Source organism: Dendroctonus ponderosae, unplaced genomic scaffold (genome assembly GCF_020466585.1).
Source record: "Dendroctonus ponderosae isolate FM_Combo_2020 unplaced genomic scaffold, Dpon_F_20191213v2 Dpon_F_20191213_3, whole genome shotgun sequence".
Taxonomy (NCBI): Eukaryota; Metazoa; Arthropoda; class Insecta; order Coleoptera; family Curculionidae; genus Dendroctonus; species Dendroctonus ponderosae.
The window spans coordinates 15934145-15958898 of NW_026018508.1; the positions used below are offsets into that span (position 1 = coordinate 15934145).

The window sequence follows — 24754 nt, forward strand, 5'->3', positions numbered from 1 at the left end:
AATTAAAAATCGTCAGGCACTAAGTTGACAATTTTTATTTCTAATGAACATTTCGAGCTGATGGCATCGACCTAATTAATGCTTTTAATGCAAAAAAGGTTTGGCAATCAAATTTTAAATTGAGAAATTATAAATTTAGTAAAAATTTGTAAAAGTGAAAAAGTTGATCATCCTGAATGGGAATTTTTTCACTTGTGCTTCCTACTTCCTCAAAAACTCTCCACATTTCGCTCATTTTTAATAAATTGATAAAAACATTACGATATCGTGCCAATCATTTTGAATACTTTGATGGTCGGAAATATCAAATTACCTTTCGCAATTACAGCAAAAGAAAGGATTAGCATTAATTCGATTTTTTAATTAAAGCATGTTTTGCAATTTTCCGAGTTCGTATAAAGGAAATACGACCATAAAGGCCTCGTGCACCGACTAAATGTGCATAAAACATCGAACGTCTCGAGACCCTCGCGAGCCAGACCCTAATTTAAGTAAATTGTTCTACTACGATTTGCAAACTRAAAAACGRCSTTTTGATTCCGAACTGCTGYATAATATWCCAACGAATATTCACCAAAAGAAGCGATTTTTCACTCATTAGGMTRTGCGGATGAAAWSGTKMYYSCWKTGCAAAAAAACTTCKATTTCCATTCGCYTGAAACCAGTTGTTCAATAGTAAGGGMGTGTTTTGTGGTTTGATTAAAATAAATAAATGCGTTTTATTTGAATTGCTTATTAAAGTGTACCTAGTTGAGCATGACTACCATTAAAAAAATACTCTGCACGCTTTTTTTCTCAGTCCTCTATCCATCTACCACCAACTCTTAAACCATCCTCCATCAGTGATTGAATAAAAACCTTCACTCCCACACCGGTGCGTGAAACTTTCAGCTTTTCGGGTCACTTCCAATATAGAATGTCCGAATGTGGTCCAATTCAATTATGTAGATTAGATTAATTGGCTGCTTATGTCCGAGGCATTAAAATGCGGTTCGCCGAAATTAATTAGCTGCTGAATTAATTGTCGCAGTATTAAGTGTATGTTATTTGTGGGTTTCAAATCTATGCTCACTATCGACCGCAATAATTGCAACACCTTTCGAGGAGTGACAAGTTGAAAAAATGGCTTTCTTATACCAGAGGTCAGAGTATGCATGACATGTTATTTGTTCTTGGTAATTGATTATTTTTTTTCGGATACCATTGTTCTTGGTGTATCAACCAAGAAAGATTGAAAGGGTGAAGCATGTACATTCTTTTATGTTCTAACATTTACATTAAATCCAGTATTGGACGACAGCCGACAGCGATTCTTTTCGCGAACTCATTGCAAAATGTTCATTTTTCTACGCCAATTTGGATAGTTTTGATTGAGCGCACGCCACTAATTTATTCGGAAACGTATCGCTTGTAATGCAAATTAAAATAGGATTTTTCGCCTTTATCGGACCTTTCGCAAATTAGTGACCCAAGCCATTCTTATTAGCGCACTTTCTTGGGAATAAATTTAGCATTTTTCCTTTAATGTTTCACTTATAAGTGAGCCTGGGTTCCCAACAGGCAGTATTCGCTTGAAGCCCAATCAACTCACTTCATTGGATACTAGTCATGTTTGTTAAAGTAAGTGCTAAGTTCGTCCTCAAGCCTCAACCATACTCACACTCTCTTTTATAGGTCGTTGCTGTTTTACTGTTGGTGGGCTGCGCTTATGCTGGAATTTCTCACGTCTCCTCGAGCCAAGGAGGTGGAGGAGGTGGCGGACATGGAGGCCATCACATTATCGAATTCTACGTAAGTTGAACATAGCCAGTAAACCTGCTGAGTTTGAATGAATTTTCCTTTATTTCATTGAAGACCTTCCCTCACTATGAGTACAAGTACGAAGTGCATGATCCAAAGCACCACGACGTCCATGAGCAGCACGAAAAACGCTACGGGGATAAAGTGGAGGGCGAATACTCATTGCATGAACCCGATGGTACCATCAGGGTGGTAAAATACGAGGCCGATCATAAGAACGGTTTCAACGCCATTGTCGAAAGGAACGGCCATGCCGTTCATCCGGAAATCGAGCACCATCATCATCATTAACCAAAGTGAGTCCTCGCACCATTCCAACGAATTTTTATTTTTTTGCCTCCAAGCAGAACCAGTATTACTCAAAGGCCTGCTCATTCTGTACCTGCATGATTCATCTCCTGCATCATCAATGGATTAACTATAATAGTTAATGTGTCTTCACCTTCTTTTCCTGCTTATTGTTCATCCCCATTGAAGTATTTTTAAGTGTTATTGTTGTTGTTTTTGTTAATAGTTAATAAAGCCCATATAATTGAGTCACTGATCACTCAAATATGAAATGCACATTCAAAAACTTCTCAACAATTGCCTCACGCCAGATTAAAACTTTTTCCACGGGTCGAGCTCACCCTGTCCTACAAAATGCATACTTCAACTGCACTGTTTCCCGAGAAAAAAATAACGCCAAACTTCAACGAACGCGACTTGAAAAATACTTGCAAATAGCCTGATGATGACTCAAAATCGAAACTTTTTTCACCTATAGAACTGACATTGCCCTATAATATGCTCTAGAAAGTTAGTTTTCAACTTCACTGGTTCCTGAGACAAAACTCCGGTATCCATAGACACACGAAAATTTAAAAAACTTGAAACTAGCCTGATGATGACTCAAAATCGAATCTTTTGCCACTTGTAAAACGGACTATTCCGTAAAAAAAATTCAAGCAAAACTCCATATAGAGATTGACTAGTTTCTGAGGAAACAAATATAACATTCCCACCTGCGTAAATAAGCGTAAAATAAAGATAAAACTGGAAAAAAATATGAAAAACCCTGAGGGATATTCAAACTCGAAACATTTTCCCCTTAGAGAACAAACTTTGCGCTACAAATATTATACAAAAATGATTCTCTAACTTAACCAGTTCCTGAGCAAATAAACGTGAAACTACTGAAGAATTTTGGAAATTTCCTGATCATGGTTGAAATTCGAGATTTTTCACATGTGTAGAACAGACCATGCCGTAGAAAAAAGTTCACAAGCAAATCTCTTAGTACCTAAAGGAATAAATGTTAAATTCCGGCCTGCAACAACCACTTCGTAAACTAATTGAAATTTTCAAAACGTAACAAAAATTGCTTGATGATGACTGAAAATCAGACCGTTTTCCACCACTAGAACATACTTTGCCCTACTAATTGCACACAAGAAAAAAACTGTAGTTTTGTGGTATTAATTTTTTGCAGTCATTCATATACCGATTTACAGGAGTTTAGAAATTATTCAAGTCACTTTTCGCGTTTGGTGCAGTTACATTTTTATGCCTCATATACAGGGTTGCGCGATCTAGAAATTTAAAAGTAATAAACCTAAGTTCAAGCAATTTTTGTTATTTAAATAAAGAACTGTTCAAAGATGTAAAAATTTTCGCACTTACCTTTGCCGCTGATCATTTCTGAATTTAAGCATCTTTTGGTTTACACGTAAAATCCTCAAAAATTAAGAAAAATCTCGAAAACTTCACTTTAATGTCAATAATAGTCGCTGCATGCTGTTCATAGACGCCTTTTGACAGTAAAACGTCAGAACTTTTACAATACGGAAAACACTTTTTTTTTTGCTAAAATCACCACTACCGGCTGAGAAAATAACGCAAAACTATCGAACGAAACTTTCTCTTTCAGAAAAGCGGTAGTTTCCCGCAAAAAAATGGGAAAATCTTGCGATTTTTCACAATTTAGACGGAGCGCATCCCGCACTGACTTTACCATCCATCGTGAATGCAACTGACTGATTTGAGGAAATGTCATAGGAATTGACGTATTTCTGCGAGCTTCAAGCGAGTTTTTGCTTAAAATTTTGTCTTAAAAAAATGAGTCAAGAGAATGTAAAAGTCAAGTTAAAAGAGAACAACTCTCATCAGCAATAAGCCATTTCTTATTTATTATATACACCGTTACATACAAAAAACTACACTAAAAATCTACATGTTTTATACTGATGAGCAACACTGTTTGATAATGAGTAGAAATGATCATGATCCAGGTAACAGAAGCTTTAGGGGAAGTCAGTCAATGTTGAGTCGTTTGGGCCTAATGCAGAGCTACTCCTGCAAGGCCAGAAACCCGCGTTAAAACCCAGAAATTGCAATAGAAAAAATGAATAAATCTCACCTAATGCTCCATGCTGAAGAACTGTAGGATGCAAAGCATGGCCTTGCCGAAGAACCACTGCGTTGAACCCGTTGTGGTCATCGGCCGTGTATTTCACCGTCCGAATGGTGCCATCAGCTTCTTTAAGTGAATACTCTCCTTGGACGACGTCGCCGTGACGAATTTCCTTCTGCTGCTTGTTATCTCCAGTGTGAAGATCACTTACTCCATATGCAAAGTCGTATTGGGGAGGCGCCTGGAAGCCGACATTTTCTCCACAAACTCTGGAAAATCATGCGGGACTTACGTAGTAATCCACTGCTTGGTGCCCAACCAGGCCCGATCCATGCCCAAGAGTCACTATGGGTCCATGTCCAAGGGACAATCCCAAACCGTCGCTCAGAATGGGGACGGCTAATGCTGAGCCGCTCAGAACCGCCATCAATAAAACAAGCTAAACAAATTGTGATATTTTTGCTAGAAATTCTTAAGTTTATTGGAAGGCAATTTTCTAGATTTTATTTTGCAAATATGAAACACATCTCCTTTTTCAAGATGAAAGTGTTTCAGTTGTCAAGTTCATATTTTGCAAAGACACCTCGGGTCCAATGTTATTGAAGGCTCCGTTAAAATTTCAAAAAATCCCAGAAAAAATCTGTTTTTGTGCCGAAAATTGTTAATTTTCTGAACATGGAAGTTTGCCTTCACCGTTTTGTGATATTTTCCAGACCGAAAGTGCGATTTTCTAGGAAAAAACGCGATATTTCCAATTGTGGATTTTCTGACGTTTGCTGTCAGTACTGATCATTCTAAAACGAGCCTGCCGCAGAACATTACTGAATTGTTTTGACACTCAAGTGCAGTTAATTGAAGTCTCAAATACATTTTGAAAGTTTTTTCTCGGGCCAATTGGAAACAGAAATTGGCAGAATTGAGGAAGGTACAGAAAACTTGATATTTTTCAAGTTTGTAACAACAATTTTTCTTTTCTAAGATCATTTTAAGCTGGAAATTTATTTTAAACTAATGTAAGATTCGCGTAAATTGTCAAGTTAGAAGCCTTCAAAAACACGTCAATTCTCTTGTCATCAAGTCAAATCAGTTGCTTGTAGATACAATAATGGCTAGAGAAGTATGATGACGGTCCGTCAAAAGTTCAAAAAATCTTCGAATATTTCGGTTTTTGGTAGAAAAATTGTTGATTTTCTGAAAGCAGAATTTTTGCTCTGTGGGTTTGTAAAACTTTTCAGGCCAAAAGAGTAAATTTCACCAAAAAATCGCAATTTTTCTAAACCTTCTGAAGTCTGCTGTCAGTTTTGGCAGTCATCCGCGCTTACTTAGAACACAACTGAATCGTTATGATATTAAAGTGAGGAGTCTCAAAGACATTTAGCGGTTTTCTTCCAGTTTTGAGGAGTTTGCGACAATTCCAATGGATTATTTGGATACAGAAATGAGCCGATTAATGGTAGGTGGGAAAATTTATTAACATTTTTAACTCAATTTTACTGGAAAAATATAAGAAAATGACTACCCTCTGTAGTCCCAAAAAATATGTTTTACCTCATAACATTCACCAGCTGCTTCCAAAGTGGCCCAATTCCTTACGGGGCATTAAAAATGTGAACATTTTTTTATAATTTCTTTGTCGAAAATATTAACAGCTCGAATAATTCTGCACAAAAACGTCCAATTTTGAATCACGCTGTATATGCATTAACCATGACCAGTGGGGCTAACGGAGGCACTTCTATTTGCGCTGTTTATGTATGTTTAAACCAAAAATTTGACAACTCATTCATTGAACTTTGCAGATCTTTGTCCAATTTTGAGTTCGATTTTTCCTTTATCATCCTTTGAATCTTTGCTGGTTAAAATTATATTTAAACTTACTTTTAGGGTCATTTTTCTATGGCACTTTAGAGGTTGATCTGCTGAACTGACAACGTACCTACTGATACCTAAACCGTGATTCTGCTGATCTTATATATGTATCATAAGAACGACAAAAGCGTTCACTTCACAAGGATTAAAAAATTAGTCGAAACTTGTTCGATATCTATGCATTTCGAGCCAGTTTGGAACACTTCAAGCGACAGCGGGATAGAACCGGTGGATTTTTCCAAAAATTTTCGTGTCCCCATAAATCACAGTTTAGCTAATAACCGGCGCATTATGCAACTTGTTACTTTATTGAATCAGCATATTTATATTGTCCCAGCAGCCACCTGTATCAGTTCTGATTCGACCGGTAATAATTCAGATAAGAACGGACAGTGAAACTGGTTGGTTCAGATCTGTCACGGTACTTTACCGGGCCAGATTGAAGCCGAATGAGGAAGTGCTTTTGATTTTATTAAAGATTTGACAATGCGATTGTTGTCTTATTATGTCGATTAACTTGCATAATGGAACAATGTAACATCAAAAGCATTTCAAGGGAAGAAAGGAGAAAAGCTTTCACTATAGTGGCAAAACTACAGTTTTGTTGGCTGGTTATTTCCAGTTTTACGAGATGTTTTAAGAGAGCCTGAGCCGGAGTGTGTTGTTAAAACAAGTCAAGGCAGAAAAGCTACAATTAAGGCCTGGTTTCGCCATCTACGATTTAAATCTTAATCATTGTTTAAAAGCGAGAATAAAATTCTCAAAAGTGTAAATGCTGAAACTGTAATTTTTTCATATTTACTTCTGGTAGTTTCGGTTTTCGAGCTTTTGGCATGTTTCCTTCCAGAATCCAAGCCACTGGGCACATAAAACTGCGTACTTTTTGGCAAAAAAGTAGTGAAACCACAGTAAATCGTACCGAAGAGTTCAGTTGTCTACCTTACATAGTTGCTGAAATACAGTGGAACATTTCTGAAATGTTTAATCCCCTGGACTTTGATGACTGTGTGTTATGCGTCTACCTTTTTCAAAGATTAAAAAATTCTGAGCAAACCTATTAAAGCAACGGCAGTTTTTAAGATAAAAAAAACCCTTAAAGATGATTAAACTATTCTTAACCATTTCTGAGGTAAAAGCGGCTCGATGGTTTTTTCAAATTTTAGATTTTGACTCTGATCTTAGTATTAATATGCGCGTAAAATTTTGAAGACAAATTAAGGCGACATTTTTTAACAATATCGCTCACAGCTGTTGCAGTCCCAAATTACTGTTAATTGCACCTTGGCCAGATTTGATAAGTGAAAAGTTTTGTGGGTTGGATTTTGGAACTTTGGGGGCTCGTCTCGTTAGCATGTCGTATAAAAAGTCCGACCTAAAGCTCGGATAATCATTCTCAGATCTGAGTTGAGTTAATCGCCGTCTCCTCCAGTTCAACATGTTTAAGGTAAGCGAATAAACCGCCAAATTTACATGAAAAAGCAATCGCCTTTTAGATCTTGGCTTTGGTTCTTTTGGTAAGCGCAGCCCGTGCTGCTCCTCCAGCTTACCATCAAGCTTATGAAGAAAGTGGCCCAGCTCAATACGAATTTGCCTACGCGATCGCTGATCCCCACACTGGTGACTATCATTCGCAACAAGAACATCGCGATGGTAAGAGCGTGGTTGGCCAATATTCGCTTCATGAAGCCGATGGTACTGTCAGAATCGTAAAATACTCAGATGATGGACATGGTTTTAATGCAGTAGTAGAAAGACAAGGAAATCCCTCTGAAGCCTCAGCTGGCTACAAGAATGTCGCCGTACCTCAATACCGCTACTAGAAGCCCGAATTGTTTCGGTTTAATCTGTTTGTTATAGTAATTTATTTATTTATTTGAATTAAAAGCATACAAAACTAAGTTTATCAGATTTTTCTGGGACTGTCCCAATTAGGCCTTAGTCTCCATATAAATGCACATACAATGGTGATGTTTTTTTAAAGCATTATCAGATCATAAAGCCATATCATTCGCCATTTTATCAACAATTTAATTCTCAATAAATCGGGCTCAAAATTCAATAAAAAGCCATAAAGAAAAAATATTAAAATGTAATTTTAGCAATATAAAAAATCACAAATTTTTAAAACATTTAAATTAAATAGCGGCCAATATAAGGTTTCGAGAGAAATAATTTAAACAAGACTTAAAATCCGCTATTGCTAACTCCGTCTAAAATGGTGAATTGCGTCGGAAAAAGCGTTGACAACATGGAATTTCGCAGTCAATTGTCAATTAATCTGCCAGTGTGTTTTCCGTTTTCCATCTGCAGAAATTCGAGAACCCTTGACCAGAGCGTTTGATTGAGTGCAGGTGGGGCTGAAAAACCGTAAAATTCGCTACACTTCCGCATACAACTTGAACTCAGGTATAATCATCTGCTGTTGCGTGTGAAAATCATCATTTTCCTGTGGAAAATCGCTCTAAACTCCCCGAATTCCCAGTTACATAATTGCGAGAATGTTCTCAGTTTTAATCGCTTTTGCACGCATGGGGTTGTTTGACTATGCAGTTGATTGAATACCTCGTGCTTTCCCAATCATTTGAAGCATATTTAAGCACAGAAGGTGTTTTTCAGCTTAACTGTAATTCCGTAAAACAATCAGAAAAGCGTCATTGGCATTCAAGTTTGCTGAACTGACCTGCCTCTAGCAAACACTGCCAAAAATACTTGTTTTTCACGTGATAGCTTGTTATTTTTAAATTAAAGCATTTAACTGGAATGGAACTGCAAGAAACCCGTTACTTCTGGCTTTCCTAAGGTCATTTTCAATGCTTTTTAGGTTAAGGTTACCATTTCAATTTACATAGCTAGTCATTTCTTTCTTACAGTAAATCAAACATGCATCGCGCACGATTAATAGCCAGCGCTATAACGGGGCCCCCAGGCCAGAAAGTCGGTTCTTGGCTAGTGAAAAATTCCCCAGCTGCATTCACCTGCATCCAAAGCAGAACCTACAATGTACCTGCAGCCTCTGAACCCTTCCTCAATGGAAGCTCTGGCCAATATGTTGAGGATATGTACAACGCCTGGTTGGTAGACCCTTCTAGTGTACATGCAGTAAGTGTGTGCGATTTTAGCCGTTTAATAGGGCTCGAACAGTGCGTCCGTTTTCTCCAAATCCTCCCCGAAGGAGTTTGTAATTGTTTACGCACTAACGCTTCCTGGCGATAAGATAATATTAATTGAAGTCACAGGGGAACAAACATTAGAGCGAGAGTTACGTATGTGTGGAAATTTGCATATTTTGTTCACCTGTGGGTAATTGTGTTGCGGCGACGTCGATACTTAGGCAAATATTCCCATCATAACTATCACTTTGCACACATGTCGGCTTAATAATGATTTACAAATTTTAAGTGTTAGGTTTTACTGTGCAATTTACTTGCTCTGATGCAGGCTAAACGTGTGATCAGATAGGTATTTTAGATATTTTATCAAATAATACACATATAATTTCCAAAACCCTTCGATGGTCTCTTGAGAGTTTTCCTTCTGGCTTTTTAAAGGTTGAGAATTTATGTTAATCGTTCCACAGGAAAAGGGTCTAGAAATTCAGATGTTTTTAACCATTTTCAAGATAGAAGCTCTTAAACTTCCAGGGTACCAAATATGTGAATTTCACTTCTATCTATATGCTATTCCTGCAGCAGTTCTTAATTGTTTAAAGCCCAATAAAATTCAGAGAATGCATGACGCAAAATGGCCCTTAGGAAAGATGCGAAAATGAGGTTCCATCCGTACCCACTCAATACGAACACTTGGCAAGTTTATTTATTTTTTCCATGGAATGTGTGTCTAGACTGTCTTCGTTGTTTGATAAGCATTGTGAAATGTATAAGAATAACTTGTTTTTACAAGAAAACGTTAGTAAACAAATATGCAGGCAATCCCACTATAAAGATAGTGACTTTGTTTTTAATTTTTAATTATCAGTCCAGTGTTTTCCCACGTCGTTTGAACTTTGGATGGTGTCTCTTCGAAATTATTCAACGGTGAATCAGAGCGTGCTTTCAGAACAGTTCCGTTGTATAAAAAATATTTATTTCGGGATATCTTCAAGAAAATTCGGCTGTACAAACGTTTGCTGATTGATATCAAGATGTTTTAAAGTTAAAGTATTGTTTTAAATGAACATGTGGATCAGATTTAGTCAACTACTCTTAAAACCCTTGATCTCCGGATTTATAGGAACTGGTTCGCATTTAATTTGAAACGCCTTGGATTAATCAAGAGCCAAGTTTTCCCCATTGAACTAGGCCTGATACAATGTTTCACCTTGAGCGTATTGGGAAACTTGTTTATGTTTGTTTCGCTGAATAAATCCATTGTTTTCAAGTGCTGAGGTAGTTGAGTGTTCTTTGATTGAGCAATTTTATCGTGATTGTACCGTTTCACCCTGGAGATTTCAAGATTATTATTAATGATGAAGTTCCAAAAATACCTATTCCCAGCTGCTTTATAACAAAAGCTAGTTCAGCTGGATTCGGGCCAAAGTTGCGCTATGCAGGTTTGGCAACTGAGAATCAATTTATTGTATCACCGCACCATGGAAGTGTTGGGTGAGTGTATGGATTTTGCCTTTGCAAACTTGGCAGGCGATCTGTTGATAATGGAACAAACATATCGTGTTGTTTTATTTCCAAATTGTACAATTATCCAATAAAACCTTCATATATTGTTCTACTCGTTCACTGTGATGGAACGTCGCGAGTAAATTAACTTTCCGCCTCGTTGCAAGAGCTATAATTCGGTCTTCAATTAACTACTCAGCTTGGTATAGGTCAGGAAAACCACAGCTCGTGATCGGTCAAATTTGCTTGTTTTGGATTCAATTATTGCTGCAAAAACGCTAAATAAATACCTACTTTGAACTGTTAAGTAAGACGTATATTTTGTAGGATTTGGAAATTTTGTTTAAAAGGTGTAAATTGCAGAAAGCATTTGAAACAGCGGAAGAGGACAAAAACAATTTTTGAGAAACCATACTAACCCAACTAGAGAGATAGTAAGAATATGAAGAAGTATGTAAAGCTATTTCCTTCCAGTGTGGGAAAGCCACAGAACCAAACACCATCTGAAAAACGACTTACATTAGCAAAAAGAATGTCATTTTCTATACTGCTTAATGTGTGTATTTAATATGATGCTATTTTCTTTCAGTCATGGGACGCCTTTTTCCGCAATTCACAGGGCGGCGGTGCGGGTTACTCCGCTCCACCAAGCCTTGCCCAGCCCAGACGCAACGAAGTCCCATTGGGGGCGCTGATTCCAAGTCTTGGTGGTTCGAACGCCCTCGGGGGCGGCATCAACGAAAAAGTGATTGACGACCATCTGGCCGTGCAAGCCATTATCCGAAGCTACCAGGTATTCCACACATGGGTCTTACATTGAAATTTGGAAGGTTTTTCGCGCTTTTCACTTGTACATAATAATGTTGCTTGAATTTGCCATTGCATTTCCACCGCTGGAATGTTTAGGTTTATAGTTCTGGGGGCCCGAGGGCCGTTTCGCTTGCGGAATCACTGATCACAATGAGGCATGCAAAGTCATCTACGTTATTTAGTCTCAAAGAGTTTTTGAACAATGCGAGTTAATGTTTTTTGCTGTAGCAACGTGGTCACTTGGTCGCTAAGTTGGACCCGCTCGATATTATGTTTTCCGACCGAACAGCTACCATTAGCGACCTGATGGGGGCCGCACCCTCTGAGGTCATCCGGCAACACAAGCTAGGTAATGCATGATGGACGTCCGCTTCCTTGGACTTAAGCAAAAGAGCCCCATTGTCGACTACTTTTCAACCTAGTTGGGTTTAGCGATCAGTACTCGACCAGTGCGGCTCTTGGTAAAAGAAACATTTGACTCGTTCGGCCATCGTAATTCTAACTGGTAAAAGCAGGTTTCAATTTGGTTCCTTTAGAAGACGGCGTCATTGCGGTGCAATTTCATGTGTAGGAGTTAAGCAGTTTGAAACATTTTCTCATAGTAACAGCTGCATTAATCAGGGCCTTTTCGTGGGTGCTTCTGCCACCTTGTGTTGCTTGAAAACCAGTTTCAAATAACAGCCTTCTGTGGATTTTGCCCAAACCAACGCTTCTTATTTCCCTATGCTTGAAGCTTTATCTGTTTTGAAAACTAACAGGGCATGTAATTGCATTCGCTTGCTATAAGATTATACAATGCATGTTTGTTTTCGCATTTTTTTATCGCGGAGCTTGGAGTGTTTAAAAATACAGATACGAATTTGGTGAAATGCCCAAAACTGTGGTTTTTTTATATATGTCCGGATAGATAACCTTCCTTATAACACAATTTAAAATGTAGACCGTTCAATATAGTCATAATTGTTCAAAATATTTATTTAGGTATCACCAGTTCTAAATAAACGCCAAACATCTGCAATTAAAAAAAACAGACTTGCTTTTACACCAATCCAAACATATCGGAGAAAAGACCTTTTGTCTTTAGATTTCATCTTGCCAGATATAACAGCAATAAATTCACTACCCGGGAGATTAACTCGTAATACGCCTAATTCGTTAACTGTATTTGCATAATATTTTCTACTGTAAATTTTACCATATTATATTAACATTGTGTGATAATTAAAAAGCAATTTAGTAGAGGTGTTGGCGATGTTGTTTCTAGATTCGTGGCCATCACATAGCAAACTTGGACCCATTGGGCATCAATAGTGCAGATCTGGATGACCAGACGCCCCAAGAACTGATTTACAAAAATTACAATTTCGGTAAGACAGTGAACCATATTAAGCTAAGAATCGACAGGTAAAAGATAGTTGCTTGAGAGTTGGAAGCGAGTTTTGGTTTTCGACGAGTTTCGCTCTTGATTAGCGACAGAATTAAAGTAAGTGATGGTTTTTTTCTTTTGGGGATCTTCCAATACAGAAGATCCCATTGCATTAACCGAATTTCTAAACTAAACATTTGTGTGAGTGATTGAAGCTAAATCAAATACCATATGTGACTGTAAACTACCGTTTTTCCGTTGCTCTGTTAATTAACCAAACTTGCCCTCCCTTCTTGCTCGCCTAAAACTAATTTTTACATTGAAAAATTGCTTGTTTTTTTGTTTCAGTTCTTTTTAGCGATACATTTTCTGTTGTCACTCTGGCTTGTTTTCACTTGTTTTGCTTGTTTTGTCCTAACTTTTAGATAGTCCATCCAGAACCTATTCGGAAGAGCTACGCAGGCAGGTTCAGCAGTTTATGCGACGTAAGCACACTTTTATTTTCTTATATTTTCGCATTTATTTTCTCGCTTCGCTGTATGGTAGATGAAAGGTCAATTTTTATAGTTTATTGGCTTTTATCGGTAATCAATCAGTCAAGTGAGTACTTTTTGTGTGTAGTTTTCCCCGTAAGTTTAACATCGCTTCAATGCAGGTTTTTCCACAAACTTGTCCGGCTTTTTTTGCAAGGCGCCTTGATACAAATGTTTCAAACTGTTGCCGATCGTGTCGTAGGTAGGCTGAGGACTGTTGCTCGTTATTTTCATTACCTACTATTTTGCCAATTTTTCTCACCTGCAAATGTTTCTTTTAAGTTTCACTCTCTCCCTTTGGTAGCATTGCGACATCCACCTAAAGGACTGTCTTCAAAATTTTCTGAGCTGAAAATAATCCGATAGTTGGATGACAAGGTGCCCAAAACAAAACTTTCGGTCACATTCACAGCCCCTTTATCCGTTTAAAAACTGCAGATGAAACTGACATGGATCGAGTGTTTAAATTGCCATCAACAACGTTCATCGGAGGCAAAGAAACATCGCTGCCTCTCAGGGAGATTTTGAGGCGTCTAGAGCTGTCGTATTGCCGGCACATCGGTGTAGAATTTATGTTCATAAACAGTCTGGAACAGTGCAACTGGATCAGGCAGCGCTTGGAAACTCCCGGCTGTATGGAATTGACCGCCGATCAGAAGAGGCTGATTCTGGCCCGTTTAACCAGAGCAACTGGGTAAGGAGACGAAACAAACCCGAGCTGTTATTATTAACAGAAAGAGTGTTTCTTTTGCAGATTTGAGTCGTTCCTCTCGCGCAAATGGTCCTCTGAGAAACGTTTCGGCTTGGAAGGGTGCGAAATTCTCATCCCGGCCATGAAGACCGTCATTGATAAATCCACAGAATTGGGAGTGGAAAGTATCGTAATGGGGATGCCACATAGAGGACGTTTGAACGTACTTGCTAACGTCTGCAGAAAACCGCTCTATCAGTTGTTCACTCAGTTTGCTGGATTGGAGGCTGTGGACGATGGGTCTGGTGATGTCAAGTACCATCTGGGAACCTACATTGAAAGGTGCTACGATTGGGTGCTTTTTTATATGAAGATGCTGAGGCTTTTAGTTCTTCTAGATTGAACCGTGTAACGAATAAAAATATCCGCCTGGCAGTGGTGGCCAATCCGTCCCATTTGGAAACCGTTGATCCTGTGGTGGAAGGAAAGACCAGAGCCGAGCAGTTCTACCGAGGCGATGGAGAGGGTAAAAAGGTGATACTCAAGTGGCTGTTTAATTTTTTCCTTGCTTATTCACGTTGTTCTCCATAGGTCATGTCCATGTTGCTGCATGGAGACGCAGCTTTTGCAGGTCAAGGTGTGGTGTTTGAAACCATCGGCCTGTCCGAATTGCCGGACTACACCACTCATGGCACTGTGCACATTGTGGTTAACAACCAAATCGGGTTCACTACTGATCCTCGCTATTCGCGCTCGTCTCCCTATTGCACAGGCAAGTCCCTTTTAGCCGCTGAGCGTTTAACATATTGACAACAAATCTCTTGCAGATGTTGCTCGCGTGGTCAACGCCCCAATTTTCCACGTAAACGCCGACGATCCAGAGTCAGTAATCCATGTGTGCAATATCGCTGCCGAGTGGAGAGCCACTTTCCACAAAGACGTCGTTATCGACCTGGTTAGTGTTGGCGCGGTGTTTTCTCAACAATTCGCTCAATTTAGGCGCTTGGTTCTAGGTTTGTTATCGTCGGTACGGACACAATGAGCTCGACGAGCCGATGTTTACCCAACCGCTCATGTACAGGAAGATCCGAAGCACCAAACCCTGCCTGGATAAATACGCTGAGCACCTGACTGCTGAAGGTAAGTAACACTAAAGGCATTGATTTGCAACTTTTGTTTAAATAACTAAAACCCGCTTTAGGTGTTGTTACTGAGAGTGAGGTGCAAGACGTTAAAGCGAAATACGACAAGATTTGCGAAGAGGCATTGGACAGAGCCAGGAAAGAAACCCACATTAAGTACAAGGACTGGATTGATAGTCCCTGGTCCGGGTTCTTTGAAGGCAAGGACCCATTGAAGGTACAGCCGCGGGTTTTATAGTCGAGGATTTTGTGTTGAATACTGCTTTTTTTACAGGTGGCTAAAACTGGAATTGTTGAGGACACCCTGGTGCATATTGGCAAGCGGTTTTCGTCTCCACCGCCGAATGCTGCCGAGTTCATTATTCATAAGGGTATTTAAATGGCGCTTTTGGAGTTTTTGGAAAATAGCAAGCTGTAACTTTGCAGGTATCGAACGTATTCTGCGGTCCCGACTGGAAATGGTGGAAAACAGGGTCTGCGACTGGGCTCTGGGCGAAGCCATGGCTTTCGGTTCGCTCCTCAAAGAGGGCATCCATGTGCGATTATCCGGACAGGACGTGGAAAGAGGCACATTTTCCCACAGGCATCACGTTTTGCATCATCAAACTGTCGATAAGGCCACATACAAGTAAATAACCGCATTGCTCTCCAATTTTCTTATGTAAAAGACGCTGTTTCCAGACCACTCTGCAATTTATATCCCGACCAGGCCCCTTACACTGTATGTAACAGTTCTCTGTCTGAATATGGTGTTCTTGGATTCGAATTAGGTAGAAATCGCCAACTAATTTCCACTATTTTCAGACAAATTGAATGCTTTTGCAGGCTACTCTATGACCAATCCCAATGCGTTAGTCATTTGGGAGGCTCAATTCGGAGATTTTGCCAACACTGCCCAATGCATCATCGATACGCTTTTGGCTAGCGGACAGTCCAAATGGGTCAGGCAAACCGGTTTGGTCATGTTGCTTCCTCATGGCATGGAAGGACAAGGACCCGAACATTCAAGCGCCCGCTTGGAGCGATTCCTGCAAATGTCGTCCGACGATCCGGACTATTTCCCACCGGAAACTGAGGACTTTGCTGTGCGTCAACTGCACGACATCAACTGGATTATCACCAACTGCACCACGCCAGCCAATTTCTTCCACATGATGAGGAGACAGATTGCTTTGCCTTTCAGGTAGGCTTCATGCCAAAAAATGGTTCATTGGTTTTAACGAAAAATCCTTAAATTTTCAGAAAGCCCCTGATTGTAATGACACCCAAGAGTCTGCTCAGACATCCGGAGGCCCGCAGTTCTTTCGACGACATGGTTGAAGGTAATTTCTCGTGCACGTTTTTGCGTTTTAGGCTGACGCCTGCTCGGCTTTTTCAGGCACAGAATTCCAGAGAATCATCCCCGACGAAGGCAAAGCCTCTCAAAACCCTGGCAACGTAAAGAAGCTGATCTTCTGCTCTGGAAAAGTCTACTTCGACCTGGTTAAGGCCACTAGGGAACAGGGACTTGACGACAAAATCGCCATCACTCGAGTCGAGCAGGTAAAACGATGGAAACTCTCAGTCGACAACTGAGAATTTACGGTTTTTTTTTCGTTTCAGTTAACTCCTTTCCCATTTGATCTGATCAAGAACGAATGCGAAAAGTACTCGAACGCCCAAATCGCTTGGGCCCAGGAAGAACACAAGAACCAAGGCGCCTGGACTTATGTTAGGCCCAGATTCGAAACTACATTGGCCGGTCAACGAGATGTTATGTAAGTGGACACTACTATTTATTTTCTCGGCCAATAGACATTAGCTGGATGAAGATATGATTTTAACGCCACTTTTTCCACTCCTTGTTCTTGTTGGAGGAGATGGAAATGATTCTTGTGTTCTTCCCGTTGTTGCCTGCTTGTTACCTTTAGTAATACCTTCCGGTGGTTTCTGTTCAGGTTCAGTCGATAAGATTCTCAACAAATGTCACTTTTTTCTCACAAAGACTTATTTCCCTTGATTTTACTTTACTGCCTTTGCTCATTAGATGACTGGATTGTTGTCTAATCTGATTTTTCTCTGGTGTGTTTTAGTCCGAGTAAAAAGGGTTGGTTCGTTAGGTTGTTTGGAAAAGATGATCCGAAACCCCACGAGACGAAACCTGACGAAAGAACAGTCAGGTAAAAAATCATATCTTCATGTATAGTTATGTGTGTGTTGGCCTCTAGATGTTCGCGCCCTTTGAGCTTGATTCTGTTCGTACAATTAGGCTTTGTTAGCTAGCGGTGTGTTTTTTTGCAGTTACATCGGTAGGGCCGTAGCGTCCAGTACTGCGACTGGAAGCAAAGCAGCCCATCTGAAGGAACTGAAGAGTCTGCTCGACGATACAACCAGATTGTAAGGTAGTTTGGGTTAAACCAGCCTAGAATATTAACTTAATTTATTTATTTGAGTCACTTTAAATGAAATATTCACGTATCGGTAAATTGCAACAAGTAGCTAGATTGGTCTAGTGAATTGGTTAGTAGGCACAACGCCGCAATATATGCAAATCTTAGGAGTTTATTAGTGATTTTTTTCTGAAAACTGCACCAACTATAGGATAATCAAAGTTAGGTATAATGAATGTACATAGCACATTGTTATATATTTTTTTGATGAATGTATACTTAACGAGTGCAGATGGAAGAAACAAAGGCCAAACTTTGAGAAATTATCTAGCCATACATTTTAATGATGAAGGTATTAGGTAGTGTAAACGGCACGGTCGCGGTGTTACCCGCAAGTATTTTAACGTTGGATGTTATTTATTTATTGTATTTTTTCCTTCGCGAAACTGTGAATTATTAAAAAAACATTTGTTGCATTACCGTCGATAGTTTAATGTTTAGACTGGCCCCCTTTTTAGCCCTAAGTTATTTTCGTTTAAAATTCCCGATGTTAATGTCATATTAATCAAAATCACAGCTAAGCTGCCAAATTCCCAGTGAAAAGCTGTTTCAAATTAAAAAATGAACTCAGAATCGATTTGCGAAGAGTATTCATTAACCTGGAAAGGCCACGTTCAGCATGTGAGAGACTCCTTTAGTAAACTGTGGCAAAACAGTGCTTTTTGCGATGTAACCCTTTATGCGGAAGGGCAGAAAATTGGGGCCCACAAAGCTTTCCTGACCGCCTGCAGTGGCTATTTCAGCAAGCTGTTCGAGGAATTCAAAGAAGAGAAGCTAGTGATTGTTCTGAAGGGAGTGCAATTCAACGTCCTGCAACACATCCTTCGGTTCATTTACAATGGCGAGGTGAGCATTGAAGTGGAGAAGTTGGGCGCTTTTCTCGAAACGGCCGAGTTCTTGAACATCTTTGGCCTCATCAAGGACAAAATCCAAAGGAGAAAAACCAGTTCTGTGGTGTTTGAAACTGATCAAGCTAGTAATACGGTTGCAGAAGGTGCTGATGAATCAGAGACAGGAGAGTGCGATAGCAGCGAAGAAATCAGTCAGTGTAAAAATAAGCTGAAGGCTCCCAAGATGTTTCGTATCGATACTATGAGCTTGCAAGAAAACACTTCAAGGGAATCGAATCAACGGACAATGTTTTTAGCAGGAGCGGCGAGAAATGAATGGATTGGGGATATTGAAACATCTGGATCATTACATCAGCTAAGAACGGAGGACGCGAAGTCTAAAAAACGAAAAATCAAACCAGAGAAACGGTCGAGCAGTTTGGCGGAAATTAAAGAAGTGGAAAGGACTTTGGTCAACTACCAAGGTAAACCTAAGCCCTAAACTGGCCTAACGTTTAAATCTGTGTTTTAGTAGGGCTTTTGGACGGGGATAAAAATTTGATTGAACGAGGCACGTTAAGTAGTGCAATGTTTGATCAATTAAAGTTTGTTTCAATTTATAGCCACCCTCACAAGCCTGTCGGAGGATGGGTTTAGCAACATTAGACGATCTCCCGTTAGAAATCAATCCAAGAGGGACAACATTTGTTTAATATGTGGAGTAACGTTTGCCCGCAGGAACCTTTTACGCCAGCACCTGCAATTGCACGAAAAAATCACTTAAGTTAGGGGGTTTTGAAATTCACAGAAAAATACAAATTTGAGAAAAACTTTATTCTATAGAATAATCAGTTTTATCCATAATTTAGCAGAAGGACAATGAATAAAAGAGCTTCGCATAAAACACTGTACACATTGAAACTCGTACTTACTAAATAAAGATTTTGGTATATGTTTCTATCTACTTATTTCCCACAGGATCGATTAATGACCATGTGCCCCGAACCTGCTTAGTCGGAATAAAATTGTATACGCCCCAAATTTCTCAACGCTAATAATCTGCCATTTTTCCTCTAAGTTTTGTATTGATGAACTAATGGCAGACGGTTGGTTGACTGGTTTTATTGCTTTCCAAAGCTTGTACCAACAGGCTATATAAAATACCTAATTGAAATCGTACTCCTCTAATTAAAAGAAGGGTTTTATTGAACCGCATACAAATGAACGATAATACCCTGATTACTTGTAGCCTTTTCGAGTATCTAAAAATGTAAACATTATTACTACATTATAAGGCATTGGGGAACAGTAATATTCGTTATTTTGGGAGGTGACATCGAAATGCTAGTAATTATACATGAATCAGTTGTGAAAAAGTGCGGCGAATCAGTTAAGGTTGCGTTATTAATGTCCCTTAACTTTTCCAAAATGTGAACTATGTGCTTAGTTTTAACGACTTTTTCAGCTTAATCATCACAGAACATCCACATAACAACGATATGCTTAAATAGTATCTCGCAATGATCGCGCGACTTTCTTAAATGCGTCGAATTTGGTAAATTGGTGCATTTATAACCGACGAAATACAAGTCGTATGTTTATTATTGAGAAAACCTACTCCTAAAATCTGCAGAGATTCAGTTCGATATTGTTTATTACTAGTAGGATGAAAGGAAAAATGTAAAATGAATGATTCTCGAGTAAAAAGTATGAATTAAGTCGGTCCGTAGGATACACACACCCTACAACGACACTCAATATTTTGCGTTTTATATTACATTCGCTAAACGGCTACACTAACTAATCTAACGTTTAAGGTACAAACTTTAACATAATCTATATCTATGCAAAAAAACTAAGGCTGTAGTGGGGAAACTGTCGACGATTTGTACTACTAAAATGTATTAATTCGAATGAAAACCATGAGTATCATTTTAGCAAGGTAACTCAAAATATAAGATTCTTCATCATAGCTAGAAACACCAAACACTTATTACGCGGTATAAAATAATGTTAGAGCAGCCCATTCCCAAGACGGTCTCGAATAACTGAAATAAGTCGCTTTAACTGTTGATGAAAAATGGTTTCAAGCTACAATCATACTCATACCATAAATAATTTAAAGGTTCGAATGACTCAACAGCACATTTATTCGTTAATGAAGAAAAACTTAAACTTGCAGCAGTCTCATAATAGATATCAATAAATAACTGAGAAAATGTCAAATCAGTGGGGCTTGACTAGTGAGTAGTATGTGGACAGTTCTCTCGCGTGTTTACGAGAATAATTGCCAACAGTACTAACAGAAGTGTATCAATTGTAACGCGCTCTTGTCTGCATTACAATTAACATACTAATCACTAAATGGACATGAAATTTAACCAAACCTAAGCTCTGAAAATAATCACATTGTAACGCAGAACGAAGCACTGATAAGTTCGGTTGTTGTTAGACAACCACCCGCTTTAGTCGCCCCAGTTTTCATCGTCTGTGTCCATTTGTTCTTTAATATCATCAGTAGCTAATGCTGGAAATTTGAAAAATTTCCATTTAAATAGTAGGACCAAAAGGCAAATAGTTACTTGCTAATGTAGGATCGGGATCAGAGTACAAGTCTTGTTTCTGTTTCTTTTTGGCCAAAGCTTCCAGTTCCTCTTTAGAACGTTCTTTGCGAAATTCGTATATTAACGGGTAGATGTATTCTATTGCGGCTTGAACGTCCGCTACACTTGGAGCTGAAAAACGAATTGTAAAAACAAACTGTTCGCTTAGATTTAATTGCGCGATTAAAGTGTTATTTGCGCATCTCACAAAGAACTAGTGAATAATCACCTGTTACGGTTACGCTTCCAGTGGAAAATATCTTTAGGGTGGCCCGTGGATTTTGTAGTTTGTACGTGACTCCTGGATGCAGTTCTGGTTCGTAACTGAAAGATACATATAAAACATTTAATCCATGGTGCATTCATGGGGACAAATTGGCGAGTACCAATTTCCTTTTCGCTTGCATGCTAGCGCCAGTTTCACTTATTAAATTCACCTTCTCACTTAAAATGGTTCATTAGTTAAGTGATAACGAGCGGATGAATTTGACTGACCCAATTAAGGCGAAAAAGTGGGTGTCAATTATCAGTGTCGAACACGTTTAAATGAAATAATTGCTTAGGTGAATCATTGCCAGTAAGGAAGTCGATATGAGAAACTTCCTATGCGGTCGCAATATTGAAAATTACTTTTAATTGCAGTTGTAAACAATTAAAAGATAGATTTATGTTGAATTAAATTGAATTGAAATTCCCTGTTCAATTTGCTGAAAATTAACCTTTACACTACCGTTTCGTATACTTAATGAACATTGCCGAAAAAAAACAAGGTCAGCATAAACAATAAATGTCCGATATAAACACATTAGTATTCAGATATGGAGAATCAACAGCAACTTATCTATGAGAAGAGTGTTCTTCTCACTAATCCTGACCCTTGAATGTGAAATTGGGATACATTTAATGCTCTTATTTTTTTATTTAACGCTACTTATCAGTGGACTATTTACAAAAATGTAATTTTAGTTATTCCTTTAGTTTATTTATAAATGGATTTGAATGGAAATTTCGAAAGATGCAAACGTGATTTATACTGAATTTCTTCCTGGCGTTTCGGAGGTACGAGTGGCTTGCATCTTCTTTAGTCAGAGATGAGAATAGAGATGAGCTATTGAGGAGAATTATTTAACGTAGTTGAAAGAAACGATATCAAGAGTTCTTCAATACGGAGGAAAAACGTCGCGTTTCAAATTTCCAATCGTTTGTCCAGTTTTGTTGAAATTCAAACAGTAATGTTTTAATGAAATCATAAATTCATGTCATCATGTAAAATCATTTGTATGGAAGAAATCTTTCATTGCCTTTTATGCCTTCAAAATTTTAGTGCAAAATTAGCTGCTGCATTTATTCCCAGACATCCTGTAGAAAACAACACACTGAGAACAACCCCAACATGAGATCATTTAGCAGTACCTGCAAAAATCTAACTCTAAATTGTCTATAAAAATAATCCTACAACATTTAATGTACATTTTTGCTTATTTTCAATCTTCTCTGAGAGTGAAGATCATTCCGTTGTTTTAAACATGTTCGGAAATTCATTGTGGATTGCGCTAGACAATACGAATTTCGTTGCCAACCCAAAAAATGTCTAATCACTACTGGAATCCGCAATAGAACTGGCTGTTTTTTCAATATGTACCGGGTGTTCGAATACTTAGACCCTTCGACTGCTTTCAAAGAACTTTCAAGGCTGTAACAGGGAAACATCTGCTGATTACTTTCGATATCCCCCAGTCCTTTCCCATTGGGACACCCGGTAGACTTTTGGCTGTGCCCACCTTTGCTTATTATAATTGAAGTAATACATAAAAGGTGCAAGATTATGTCAAAATTCCATGTTTTCCGTTCCGTTTTTGCTCATATCTCGGAGGCAAAATGAGCAAGAACACTCATTTGTACATCATTCTAGAGAGAAATAAATGGCCTTTTTAGAAAGTGATAAGGATAAGAAAATGTTGGCAGTTTTCTCAAAAAATGCTTGAATTCCAGAAGTTTTAGATTTGCGTGGTTTTTTTTTGAGTTGCAAAATCCACTTGAACATGCCGCTGCTTTTTTCGAAGTTTCTCAAGAACCATTCGAGCCACAGAATTCGTTTTGGCATCGTTGGATAGAGAATTGAAAAGTCGATTCAGTCGTAACAACGTTAGTGAGGAAATGCGAGTAGTTTTGACCCAGAAAGCGAAATTTGAATATCACACACTTAGGTTCAAGATTATGCCAAAATTTCATGTTTTCCGTCCCGTTTTTGCTCATATCTTGGAGGTAAAATGAGCACGAACGCTCATTTGTACATCATTCTAGAGAGAAATAAATGGCCTTGAAAAGTCGAAGCTAGTACTGCTCAAGAGAGTACTTTGGGAGCCTTAGCGGGTTAATTTCCCCAGAGAGTGAACCATTAGAGCATGTGGGGGTAACAAGCCCGAGAGGGTACTTGATGCGACCGAGCGTCTCTTGTCGACATATCATTGTATAAGAGTATCTTCTTATACTCTCCAGTACAAGATTGAAAAAACACGTGGTGAAACCATGAAACCATTTGGCTACTGGAACAGTTAACAGAATGTGGAAGCTATACTTACTCAGCCTCTCTGTGTTGTTGAGAAAATGAGTTAATCCTAATAGCAAATGGCATCGAGCAAGTCCCCAACACATTAACAACCCTGTAGTTGTTAAATTTAACATTGAAACCGAGTTTTTGGAGGCAGCGGGCAAATTTCCGCGCCGCCAGTTTGGCAGAATCTTCACTGGTTGCACCCGTACACGTGATCTTCCCTGATGACCAAATGCTTGCTGTGGTGTATGGACGGCGCAATTTCATCGTAATCATGCCATTCTCCTTCCTATATTCGACGTTTGTGCCATTAAGAGCGATTTCTCGCAAGTTTAAGTGACACCTCACACTAAAACTACACACCACATTGTTTATCACTATGTCTACTTCCGGTTCAGCTTCAGCTTCTTGCTGCATTTCATCATTGTTTTCTACTGTGGTTCCGCTCTGTTCTAGCAGGTCCACTTGCTCATTGATAATCACTTCGCCGGTTAACTCATGGTTTTCGTATTGAGTTTGAGGAATCATGCTGTCAAAGGCATTGAGGGTTTGCATTGGATGGTGTCCAATACCGTTACCATTGGACAAAGACTTTAATGCATTCTTATGAACGACTGTTGCCATTCTAGGTAAGTAACAAAGCTCTGGGTGGTCGGCCCTGCAAGCAGCAAAAAAATTACTTTATGGGTGGTGCCATTTAAGGCCAAATTTCTGCTAATTTTAGAAATGACCCACAAGGCCTAGGGTTTGCTGATTAAGCTCACTCCATGCGCCCCTAAATAATAACCCAACGTGATCCAGGGTCATTATTTTGGGGTTATGGGCGATATCAAAGGGTTCTTTGTAGCCCACACGCACAGGAAGTACAAAAGATCACGGAATAAGAGCTCGAAAAGGACCAATTGCTACTCTACTTGCCTTGTAGTATTCGGTTTAACAGTCGAAGTGAGTGCCTATCAAAGTTTAGCAGAAAACAGTCGGATTTCCTCACTATTTTTATTTTCATCTAAACGAGAATCCCTTGGATTGACGAGAAGCCATGACACAAAACTCCTACTATTCAAGAACCGACTGACGGGAAATTTCGGAAATCCAACTCATGGGATGCCGTTTGACGTTGGA

General features: G+C 39.0%; 5 protein-coding genes and 1 long non-coding RNA gene across 12 annotated transcripts; 3 read left to right on the forward strand and 3 right to left on the reverse strand.

Moving 5' to 3' along the window:
• Positions 1–1674: 1674 nt before the first annotated feature.
• Positions 1675–2334, forward strand: LOC125503939 (adult-specific cuticular protein ACP-20-like; the record flags this gene model as incomplete). Its single annotated transcript, XM_048665115.1, is given in 2 exon segments — positions 1675–1791; positions 1855–2334. Coding segments are annotated over 2 exon segments (354 nt in total), but the record flags the coding sequence as incomplete, so codon positions are not given.
• A 913-nt stretch (positions 2335–3247) lies between these two features.
• Positions 3248–3850, reverse strand: LOC125503942. Its single transcript, XR_007281180.1, has 2 exons — positions 3463–3850; positions 3248–3371 (listed from the first exon to the last, which is right to left on the reverse strand). It is a non-coding gene; the product is annotated as an uncharacterized LOC125503942 (long non-coding RNA).
• Positions 3851–3944: 94 nt separating this feature from the next.
• Positions 3945–6269, reverse strand: LOC125503938 (adult-specific cuticular protein ACP-20-like). Its single transcript, XM_048665114.1, has 4 exons — positions 6071–6269; positions 4485–4631; positions 4199–4433; positions 3945–4134 (listed from the first exon to the last, which is right to left on the reverse strand). Exons 1-4 carry the CDS (start codon positions 6080–6082, stop codon positions 4118–4120), a joined length of 411 nt encoding a protein of 136 aa, XP_048521071.1. The 5' UTR covers positions 6083–6269; the 3' UTR covers positions 3945–4117.
• A 472-nt stretch (positions 6270–6741) lies between these two features.
• On the forward strand, positions 6742–7959 carry LOC109538719 (cuticle protein 7). The gene is made up of 2 exons (XM_019906089.2): positions 6742–7505; positions 7555–7959. The coding sequence occupies exons 1-2, from the start codon at positions 7497–7499 to the stop codon at positions 7879–7881; spliced, it is 336 nt and encodes a 111-aa protein (XP_019761648.1). The 5' UTR covers positions 6742–7496; the 3' UTR covers positions 7882–7959.
• Positions 7960–8337: 378 nt separating this feature from the next.
• LOC125503943 (2-oxoglutarate dehydrogenase complex component E1-like) lies at positions 8338–18065 on the forward strand. 7 transcript variants are annotated; one of them, XM_048665118.1, is made up of 21 exons: positions 8338–8467; positions 8932–9160; positions 11264–11467; positions 12749–12851; positions 13276–13335; positions 13822–14077; positions 14138–14416; positions 14473–14608; positions 14666–14846; positions 14902–15029; positions 15088–15214; positions 15276–15433; positions 15491–15587; positions 15643–15844; positions 15898–15986; positions 16042–16399; positions 16459–16538; positions 16595–16758; positions 16819–16973; positions 17289–17375; positions 17497–18065. In XM_048665118.1, the coding sequence occupies exons 2-21, from the start codon at positions 8942–8944 to the stop codon at positions 17594–17596; spliced, it is 3183 nt and encodes a 1060-aa protein (XP_048521075.1). In that variant the 5' UTR covers positions 8338–8467; positions 8932–8941; the 3' UTR covers positions 17597–18065. The 7 variants fall into 7 exon arrangements, with proteins under 7 accessions (XP_048521075.1, XP_048521076.1, XP_048521077.1 ...); XM_048665119.1 differs by lacking the exons at positions 12749–12851; positions 13276–13335 and adding an exon at positions 11713–11833; XM_048665120.1 differs by lacking the exon at positions 13276–13335.
• A 1229-nt stretch (positions 18066–19294) lies between these two features.
• LOC109538599 (TATA box-binding protein-like 1) lies at positions 19295–24747 on the reverse strand. Its single transcript, XM_019905904.2, has 5 exons — positions 24551–24747; positions 23661–24290; positions 21308–21402; positions 21058–21210; positions 19295–21002 (listed from the first exon to the last, which is right to left on the reverse strand). Exons 2-5 carry the CDS (start codon positions 24254–24256, stop codon positions 20941–20943), a joined length of 906 nt encoding a protein of 301 aa, XP_019761463.1. The 5' UTR covers positions 24257–24290; positions 24551–24747; the 3' UTR covers positions 19295–20940.
• Positions 24748–24754: the final 7 nt, after the last annotated feature.